General features: G+C 39.1%; 1 protein-coding gene across 3 annotated transcripts; it reads left to right on the top strand.

Moving 5' to 3' along the window:
• Nucleotides 1–3,374: 3,374 nt before the first annotated feature.
• On the top strand, nucleotides 3,375–10,638 carry LOC149018648 (calmodulin-binding protein 60 D-like). 3 transcript variants are annotated; one of them, XM_089152810.1, is made up of 9 exons: nucleotides 3,375–3,393; nucleotides 3,734–3,907; nucleotides 4,592–4,667; nucleotides 5,479–5,537; nucleotides 7,632–8,125; nucleotides 8,243–8,403; nucleotides 8,486–8,689; nucleotides 9,074–9,311; nucleotides 9,762–10,638. In XM_089152810.1, the coding sequence occupies exons 2-9, from the start codon at nucleotides 3,786–3,788 to the stop codon at nucleotides 10,346–10,348; spliced, it is 1,941 nt and encodes a 646-aa protein (XP_089008936.1). In that variant the 5' UTR covers nucleotides 3,375–3,393; nucleotides 3,734–3,785; the 3' UTR covers nucleotides 10,349–10,638. The 3 variants fall into 3 exon arrangements, with proteins under 3 accessions (XP_089008936.1, XP_089008934.1, XP_089008935.1); XM_089152808.1 differs by lacking the exon at nucleotides 3,375–3,393 and adding an exon at nucleotides 3,400–3,492; XM_089152809.1 differs by lacking the exon at nucleotides 3,375–3,393 and having other exon boundaries at nucleotides 3,501–3,907.
• The last annotated feature ends 226 nt before the right edge of the window (nucleotides 10,639–10,864 follow it).

Genomic DNA, 10,864 nt, shown 5'->3' with positions numbered 1-10,864 from the left:
ATTAGGGTACCGGCTGAGGGGATGTGACAACCGCAGTTACCATGCTCGGAGGAAGGGGTCGAACATATATCTACATATGCCGAGCAGGTAACCATGACAAGTGGCAAAATCTTCAATCAAATAGGAGGACGATCAACGATAATTCAATAACCAAAGAGACAATGAAGAAGACTAAAGAATTTATGAAAGGATTAGCATAATGCATGGCCAATACAGGGTCAACCAAACAGCTTCAAATGCAAGCTCAAGAGCTCGACCAGGTTGGTGATTCTTCTCGACCAGATCAATGGTTTGAGCACTATGAAAATTTAGACTTTCACAGCAACCATTAAATGCGATGTGACAGGAGGGACACATGGCAACTCCCGCGAGGATTTTGGAAAACGTGCGTTGAGAGTCGTGCGTCAATGATGGCTACTCATGATAAAGATTTTACATTTTCCAATGAAACGCATGGTCGAACTGACCAAATATTTGGAGCACGAGAATGGCATAATCCCTTGAGCCGAACACCCTGTGCTCGACCTCAATGGACTCGGGGGCTTATGTTAAGGATAAAATTGGTCATTTTGTACATTCCGATCTAAACTCATGATTGCACGATCTGACCAGGCTTGTTACTTAATATGGCTCAACCATACGGTTCATGGTAGGACCGACCACAACGTCAAGAGTATCCGACCTTCATGTTTAGGGAACATGACAAAGGTAAACTCCTATCATCTATCAACTTGATGGACAACTTCTTCCCTTAATCACACGATTTTTTACCCTAGGTGCATGGCAGTTACCATGTCCTACACGATTGCCAACTTCCATAAGCGATAAAAACCACTTCTTGATTCGTTATCCATCCCGAATTCCATAAGCAAACCCCATTTTGTACCCCATAAGCAAATTATACAACATAAGGCAAGTTTCATAATTAATACATACATTTTTCTGTTAATGAATTTTTAATTTAATATAATAATTTCATGTGCTTCTATAATTGACTGAAGATTTTTTTTTTCTTTCTTGAATTATTAACTATTAGATTGGAATCTCATCCATGTAGACAAAGTTGACAGTTGACCTCTTTCTAAGGGTAGAGTTGGAAAAAAAATTGTGGATTAAAAAACGAAATTTCGGTAAAGTTTGCTGATTCGCTATCTGGTGAACTGGCTGAACTGGAATAATCTACTTGAAATTTAGGTGAGATTTATCCCAAAAATCAGCAAATTTCGACCCCCCATTTTAGGGTATTTTGGATAATTTTAGGTTGAAACTTGGTGTCTAAGGGTGTCAATTTGGTTAAAAAACCGTTAAACCGTACCGTACCGAACCGTTTAAACCTTACCGTACCGTACCGTTTCCAAATTCGGTACGGTTTTTACGTGATACGAATTTGGTAATTGATGCATGATCGATTCTGGTAAACAATGTCATACCGTCGGTAAATACCGTTTACCGTACCGTTTTACCGATTACCGATTACCATTTACCGTACCATATACCGTAAAGATATTAACCCTTTTAAAGTTTAAACCCTAAACTTATCTCAGAGAGTCACGCTTCACTTCGAAGAATCAGAGGACAAGAGTCACAAAGATAGAGAACATTGCCAGTGTTGGGAGCATAGAGAGTGATATTATATAATGCTTGAGGTAAGTAACTAATCAAATGTTATAGATCTAATTAATTATTTACTACCCTTTCTTATTCTGTTTGAAAACGTGGACATGGACTGTAGTCAAGTAAACTGAAGTAGACTCAGTCAGAAGGGGCAATGGAATAGATAGAAATCTAGTGAATGAATTGGAAGTCTTGAGAGAAGAATTCCCTCTCCCTTGGATGACAAGCAAAGACAGAAAATAATGGATAGATTTAATGATTGCTCTTTTATGGGTTTTTGTAGATCATGGCAATGTTCTTTGAGCTCAAGCATTTCAGCAGCTTTAGCAATTGCATATCAGCATATGTGGCTTCTTCCACCATCACATATCTAGACTTTAAAAAAAGCAATAACTGTTCCCATATAAAAAACCCATTACAAGTGACAAAACAAGAAGAAGAGGGCAACAGAGAAGCAAGACAATACCGTAACAAAACCGCACCGTATACCGAACCGTGCCGTTTTTCCATACCGATTTTATACCGTTTTCATACCGTACCGTTTTTTAAATTACCGTTTTCATACCGTACCGTATAAATATGGTACGGTACGGTTATGGTTTGAGGTTTTCAAATTCAATACCGCACCACACCGTACCCAAAAAACCCCACCCCACAAACAACCACCCCCCTCCTTGTTCTCCCCCTAAAATTTAATGCCAATATTTGATAAATTTGAATTATTTTCTATAAATTCTTCTATTTAAATTATCATTTCTAGCCACATTTAACAGTTACCTTCTGAGGCCTAAATTATTCGGACATAATTGGAAAGATTACTCATTGACTTTGAAGATTCCATTACAAAATTCATCCATAATTTAAATTATTTCTATAAATTCTTTTATTGTATATACTCTTCCTTAACCACATTTAGCATGTTGACTTTTGAGGTCTTAATCACTGGAATATAATTGGTAAGATTGCATATTAATCTTGAGGATTTTGCAATAAAATATCTTTCTAATTTGAAGTATTTTCAAAAATTATTCTATATAGATTCTTAACCCTAATCACATTTGGCACATAGCCTTTTAATTCTTGAATCATTGAGACAGAATTAGTAAGATTATCCATTGACCCTGAAGATTCCGTTACAGAGTCATGAGAGAAATCATCTAAAAATTGCAAAAAATGGGCAAAATATCGATATTTGGACGAAATATTGTCGATTTGACGATATATCACGAATATCACCGAAATTTCCGTGATATTTTGCAATTTTAAAATTTGGTGGCCGTTTTGATTCATTGTTCGCTGAAATGGCCGAAATTTGGTAAAATTTTGCAGACATACTGTACATTCTGATTTGACTTCGGCCAATAAAAAGTTGACAAATGGACGCGTCTATTACCAGGATTTGTCCCCACCTTACCCTTCTACGCGTCTTTGGTAAAAGCATTTCAAACGTAACTTCCTAGGCAGTGACCAAAGCGCGTGAGTTTATCGTTCTAGTCATCAGTTCTAGCTGACATGGATCATTTTATAAATTATCAAAATTCCAAAATATCTCCGAGGGGTATCTGCAATTTTCCTATTTGAGTTCCAGAAGAAAGGGGACAAAGCCACGAAAAAACCGTAAAAGATAGACCTATTTTTGTCTAAGTAAAAAATGGACGGCCAATATCTTAGGATCGTAATCTGCGACGACCAAGGAGAGAGAAAAAAAGGTGTTGTCTCAAGTCTTGGTTCATTTGCTTCAGCCGTCATAGTTCACTGAGAGAGATAGATATCTGATATGTAAGAACCACAAACACATTTCTTGATTGCGTGTTCAAATTCTCTCTTTCCTTGAACCTTCTCAGTCGATTCAGTCAATCCATTATAACGCCCCTCAAGGTCTTAATTCTCTCTCTCTCTCTCGTCCTTTTTGGTCTAGTGAGAGCTTAGGATCTTATCCGGTTGTTTGTTTTTTTGGTACTTTGAATCTACTGGTTTTTTTATTCTTTTTTTTTCTTCTGAAACTCGAGCTGAATCTGTGAGTGATTACAGATCAGGAGAAGAAAGTTGAAATTTTGTAGATTTTTAGGTGAATTCTTAAGAGGGAAAGTGGGTTTGATTTGAAAGATTTGTGTTTCAGATCTGTGAAAAGTTAGGGCTTTGTTGCGTTGTAGCTGCGTAAGTAAGGTCAAATGCAGAGGCCCCAGACGAGGTTCTTGGAGAGATCAAACACTATGAACAGGGAGAAACGAGGGCTGGATCCACATGATGCTGAAGAGGGACAGCCTGAGAAGAAACGCCCTGCACTTGCTAGGTAATTCTTTGTTTTAAGTACCCAGTACTCCAGTCTTAATTTGAAGACCAGCTGGTTGTAGTTGTTTTAGAGAAAAGGGGATTCACATATCGATGTATCACTTGTTTAAGAATTTAAGAATATATATATATGTAATACTTGTTTGATGGCATGATAAGGTTAAAAAATTGCCTATGGATACTGGAGACTGTAAGTTCGGTAGATCACCAACATGTAATGTGTATAAAAGTTTTGGAACTTAGCACTTAAAAGTGTTTATATTGTTAGGTCTTCTTCTTGAGCATCTATCCGGTAGAACACTTGTTAATTGCGCATGAAACCTGTCTTCATTCTTCGGATGCTCTGTTGCATAATGATGATTCTATCAGTTAATTTTTGGCTTTCAATTGGTTAGGTGGAGTTTGGATTGTTAGCAGTAATAACACTTCAACAACTTAGTGACAAAAGGATTGAAGTAAAGGGGATTTTTCAAGTTTAATTCACTTCATATCTTTCAGCTGTTATCAGTTGACCGGCCCTTAGGTTATTCTTAATGTAGAGTTCTATCTCAATCAGTTTTCTTCTGTTATTTTACAAGTATCTAAATTTTGGCTAGAAACATAAATTCCAAAACTTGGTTGCATTTGCAATATTAATTTGGTGTCCAGGAACCCTGTCATTGAAAGAAATAAAATTTGGATGCAGTGTTATCGTTGAGGCCCTCAAGGTGGATAGTCTGCAGAAACTTTGCTCATCATTGGAGCCTATTCTTCGCAGAGTTGTAAGAAATCTCTCCTTCTGTATTTAGAATTTTGGATGTCGTTTTTCAGGTTTTGTTTAGATATGCTTGGTCTAAAATTCTGGGTGTACAAATTGTGCTTTTGTTTTCTGCTCAACTGTTTTCTCTTCTGATGGATTTATCTGTATAGTACTTTCAATGTCCACAATGCCTGTTGGATGTGTAAAAACTTAAATTAGCCATATCAGTTTATGGGGTCTTGTGACTTATAATCACTGGCCAATATCCTCTTAGTCTTTTTATATCATTCTGATAATTGTTTGTCAAATATGATTTTTCCTTGTTTTAGTCCCCACTGTACTTGGTGCTATTACAGCTGACCAGCCAGACTAAGAAATAGCCTATCAGATGACAAACAATAAGACCTTTGGTTTCATCAATCTGCAATAAAAATTATGATATTTTCTCATGTATGTTGGCTTTTCTTTATCTGAACTAACTAATCTTTCTCCGTATCGGTACATCTATATGTGCAAGCATTAATCTTGTATAAGATGCTGTAATACTGTGGCGTTATGTGCTTTGTCTAAATAATTTCATCAACTTATTGGCTGTAGGAGTTTAGGAGTGCTACATAGACTTATTAATCTGGATTAGCTTTATAATCTGGCTTTCTATGTCCACATTTATTTGAATTCTGAATGACACTTTTCTGAATTCTGTGGACAGTAGTAGAAATTTTGATGGATTCTCTTTAATCAGTTAGACAACATAATTATATTTCTTCTTGTTTTCCCTGCTTGAGCTTCATTTTTGCTTCCATAATAACTTCTATTACATTTTGTCTAAGCAGGTTAGTGAAGAAGTGGAGCGTGCATTGGCAAAATTAGGTCCTGCTAGGCTCAATGGGAGGTAAAATCTCTCCCCGATGATCCATCTACAGGCAATGTTTGGTGGTGGATACCAACGATTGATTTGCCTTATTATATAAGTGGCGTATTTCATAAATTGACATTGTCTCCAACTCCCTCCTTGCCTTCCCCCTCCTTGTTTCTTGTGCTTATTTCATTCCGATTCCGAAATGCTAAATAAACTTTTGAATGTCAAGTGCATTGGACACTGTTTGAAGGTCTTCGTTGGGTTGGTCAATTGCATACAGCCTCTCTTATAGGGGGAAGGCTGCATATGTTTGACCTCTCCAGACCCTGCTAAAATTGGAGCCTTGTGCATTGGTTATGGCATTTTTTTTTGTAGGATATCATGTATTGTAGTTTTTTTTGCAAAATTGAGTTGTAGTAGCACCTGGTGATTCAGGTAGGTCAGTGTGTGGGTTTTTGCTTGGACAGTGCTTGGCTGGTCCATGATGGATTGGCTGATACAGTAAGCAAGTATGAACCTGAAGATGGAATTTTCCTTTACTGAGGACGCTATGTGTTGACTGTAAGAAGGCTTAGTTTGCATCAAGCTCAGGTTGTTGTAAATTTTCTAGTGGACAGTGGACATGCATAAACTAACTCTTGGGTGGTACCATTTCTGATTGTGTTAATCCCATTAGTTTTTGCTGGTCCTAGAATCATGGCAGAAACAACACAAGGACTTCCAAAACCTGCCCTTGGCTTTTCTGGTATGCTGAAGAAGAATAAGAGTTCTATGGATAGATGAACAAATATCAGCTGTTCTTCAATCAGAAGAATTGCTGGAGCTTTGAAGAATTGTGTTTAGGCTATATGGCTGGAACTTTATTCATTTAATATTAGTGCTCTACCTTAAAAATTTATGTTTCCTCTGTCATAGTTGCCTCACCATCTAGGAAAATCAAGGCATTGGAGGGAATCTGGATTTGAGTCCCCACCAACAAGACCATCAAGGTGACCAAAACCCCCAGCTAGGCATTCCGGGCAACACTAATTGCTAGTGCGCTTGGATGCCTTGCGACACCTTGACAACTATGCTACCACCCATCTGATCACTTGTAATATAATGTCACTGCTGCTTTTACTTGTATGGTCATGATTTTTAATGTACATGTCTCCGTGGTTACCAGAAGAGAGTCAAGTAAAGATCAGATAAACAAAGTGCTGTTGTATAGACTGTCGATAGATCACTCTAAAGTGGATTGGTAGGAACCCAACTACACCCTCAATTCAACCTTGGTATTCTCCCTCAACCAGGTGCCTGTTCTTCTGCAAAATACTTGCAAGTACATCACAATCCATTCACAACTCACGCACCCTGCAAATAAATGGGATGACCAGGGATTTGAACAAGGGAAAATACTTCAATTAACTCTCAGTAAGGGTCAATCTTGCATAAAATATCTCCTCCAGAAGCTTTGTGAATCCTATTCTAGTTGCCCCAAAACCTGAGTCTTCCTCTCCCCTGAGCATAGCTCACCCCTCAATTACTGACTTCTTGCCTACATTCTATTCCCTCCTTTTTCCTGTAATGTACCCTAAAACTACTACCCTAAATCAAATCCTAGCTCCTTTCCACCTTAGCCATATCCTCTGAATAGTTCCCAACAGCAAATAGCTGCTCCCAACGAGTACCTGCTGTGTGTCCTTGTCCTTTAATTCTGTCTCTCACATGGTTGGGTGGAAATGTTCTTTACTACTCTCCTGCTCCTACGGTGCCCCTACACATTAGTGTCCTAACATGGATTAACCAAGACAAGTAGGAATATGAAAGTTAAGTGGTTTCTCTTGGCCATCTTTGGAACATTATAAACAATTTATTATTTCAGTTATACATTATTATTTGTATTCATTGCAGGGAATGGGTGTAGAGGGTTGGCCTGGGTTGTGACCGAGTGGTCATGAGTTAAGAGTCTGGAAACAGCCTTTCTGGAAAGCAAGGGTTCTAGTGTGTTACTTATGACCTTTCACAGACCCTGCACTGAGCCTTTTTCTTTGCATCCCAATATAGCCATATCATTATTTAATTCTTTGCTTATGCAATATTTGATGATGTGTTGGTAAATTTGTGTAAAAATTTAATGTTGTGCAGGTCTTCTCCTAAACGAATAGAAGGGCCTGATGGAAGAAATTTGCAGCTTCACTTTAAGTCTGGGTTGTCCCTCCCCCTCTTTACTGGAGGGAAAGTTGAAGGGGAACAGGGTGCTGCAATCCATATTGTTTTAATTGATGCAAACACAGACCTTGTCATAACATCAGGGCCTGAATCCTCAGCAAAACTAGATATTGTTGTGCTCGAAGGTGATTTCAACAATGAAGTAGATGATGATTGGACAGAGGAAGAATTTGAAAGCCATGTGGTGAAAGAGCGTGAAGGAAAGAGACCGCTTCTGACTGGGGATTTGCAAGTGACACTGAAGGAAGGTGTAGGAACTGTTGGAGACCTGCAATTTACGGACAATTCTAGCTGGATAAGGAGCAGGAAGTTCAGGCTAGGTGCAAAAGTTGCCTCAGGCTACTGTGAGGGGATTCGTATTCGTGAGGCAAAAACAGATGCATTTACCGTCAAGGATCATAGAGGGGAATGTATGTTTGTGTCTCATGGAGCTGTTTATATACTTAATTTCCATATGGTTATGCTGGTTGGATTTTCTGTTGATTTTACTATTTGACCAGTTATGTTTACTTATTGTGTCTTTGTAGTATACAAAAAGCACTATCCACCTGCGTTAGCAGATGAAGTATGGAGGTTGGAGAAGATTGGCAAGGATGGATCATTCCACAAGCGGTTGAACAAGAATGGAATATTCACAGTTGAGGAATTTCTTCGGCTTGTTGTAAGAGACCAACAAAAATTGCGCAATGTAAGGATACTGCATTTGGTTGCAAAATCATAGACTTCATATTTTGCATGGGCATCACCTGATTCTTGTATGCTGGCTGTAGATTCTTGGTAGTGGCATGTCAAATAAGATGTGGGAGGTTCTTGTGGAACATGCGAAGACTTGTGTTCTAAGTGGGAAGCTTTATGTCTATTATCATGATGACACGAGGAATGTTGGTGTTGTTTTTAACCATATATATGAACTAAGTGGACTCATTGCAGGTGGACAGTATTCTTCTGCAGATTCTCTTTCAGACAGTCAGAAGGTCAGTATCATGCACCTGGACTCATGTTACTACACTGTTGCATGAAAGTACTGGATTATGCAGGCTGCAAGTTCTAGCACCAGCGCCTATATCTGTATTGAACTAGATGTTGAACCCAACAACTAGATGCTCTTTAAAACATTCCGGACAAAATGCCCTCCACTTTTGGGGTGGCATTCAATGGATGTTTAGAAAAATGCCCCTCCCTCATACATAGATAATATGTTCAGATAAGTAGGTTGCTAATCAGAAGCTTTGAAGACTTTGCTAATTCTCATTTTCTTTCTTGAATGTTTTTATTTCTTTGTTGTCCAAGCTGAAAATTGTTTTTGGAATAATAATCAATTTATAACTTGACAATGCTGCAAATAATTTATTTTGCAGGTACTTGTGGATACATTGGTGAAGAAGGCATATGACAATTGGATGCATGTTATTGAATATGATGGCAAGGCACTGTTAAACTTTAAGCAGAACAAAAGGTTGAGCTCTGCTCGAAATGAATTTCCAATGGGCTCAGCAGATTATGGTAACTCATTTGAACAGCAACTCCCTCTTCCAAGGCTGCCTGTTTCTGCTCCTTCAGAGCAGCCTTCAATGGATACAGGCATGGCCATAGGCGGTAAGAATCTCTCCCCTCCCCCCCCCCCCAAACCCAAAAAAAGAAAATTTATTTTTTTTATTTGTTATTTTTTTACTTTTGGATTTTAGAATTTAGTGGATTTAGGTGTACAGAAATTTGCTGGTTATGGTAATCAAAGTTCCAAGGCTCTAAATTCTCGTGTTTGGGACAGCCCCCCCCCCCCCCTGTTGGGGCTATATGAGCCTGTATGGTTTTCATAGCAGCAGGTGCTGGATACGGTTAAGTTTATATCTGTGTTTGATAGGCCGTTTCTTGTGATCTGGTCAATTCCATGAATTTGAATCACAAACTCTCTCTCTCTCTCTCTCTCTCTGTGTCACTCAAGATGTACCCAATCATGTTTGTGCATTGATTATGTTTATGTTTATGGTATGTTTTAGCTTGGCTTTCTGGTTAATCAAAGACTAATCCCCCCCCCCCCTTTTACAGTTTCGGGCTACAATGGCAATGTGACGTCTCGATACCCTACACAACCCCAGCAAGTAAACTCCCATATCCAGTTTGATGGTACTTCCTTTGCCCCACATAATGATATGATTGGAGATCCAAACCAGGTCCAAGTAACAAGAAACGATAACATTGTTGGACTGGCTCTGGGCCCACCACATTCAGTGGCTCCTGCTTTCCAGAATGTTGGTTCATCTGTTCAGGCGTCCAATCTTCCTTACGATGACTGGTCTCGTAATCGTGAAGCTAGAGTTGATGATTTCTTCTCAGAGGAAGAAATCCGCATGAGAAGTCATGAGATGCTTGAGAATGAGGACATGCAACATCTGCTTCGGGTCTTCAGCATGGGAGGCCATGCCCCCATTAACATAACTGAGGATGGGTACCCTTCTTATCCATCGTTCATGCCTTCCCCGTCACTGAACTATGGGTTTGATGAGGAACGGACCCGCTCTTCTGGCAAAGCTGTTGTAGGATGGCTTAAGCTCAAGGCAGCCCTGAGGTGGGGTATTTTTATCAGGAAGAAAGCAGCCGAGAGACGAGCACAACTCGTTGAGTTGGATGACTAGTGTTTGGTGAAATCAGGTTGAGGGTAACTATCTGACTTGGTGTCAGGCAATCCCTTTCCGTGATATATGGTTCGAGACCTGTCAGAATCTTATTGGGTGCAATAATTGGAATTCTGGGGGATTTCTGCTGTATTTCTTGGATTCTGGAACTCGGGATGCTTTCTTATGATCTGGAAACTTTGTTTGTACAGTTTTTGCCTGTACAGTAAGTTTGTTTCTGTTAACGTCTTCATTAACAGTGTAACTTATACGATTTCTCTTTGCTCTGCCTTCATTAGCAGTGTAACTCATCACATGATTTCTCTGTGCTCTTGTCTGTTGATGTGAATCCGCAGTAGTGAGTTTTGGGGGAAGGGTTGGAGCAAAGAGGGCTTTCAGTGCTGGGGTATATTCCTTCTAGGACGATGACACTTGTGTATTAGTTGCTTTTATTCTGTCAGAGTAACCCTTCTATTTCAATGCCCGGGGAGTTGGCTGTGGATGAGTTAATTCTCTCTGGTACCCCCAGCCCGTTTT

This window comes from Hakea prostrata, chromosome 4 (genome assembly GCF_041222555.1).
Source record: "Hakea prostrata isolate BN-2017 chromosome 4, UWA_Hpros_2, whole genome shotgun sequence".
NCBI lineage: Eukaryota > Viridiplantae > Streptophyta > Magnoliopsida > Proteales > Proteaceae > Hakea > Hakea prostrata.
The sequence above is the reverse complement of the archived record's forward strand: the minus strand, read 5'-3'. Positions and strand labels throughout refer to the sequence as shown.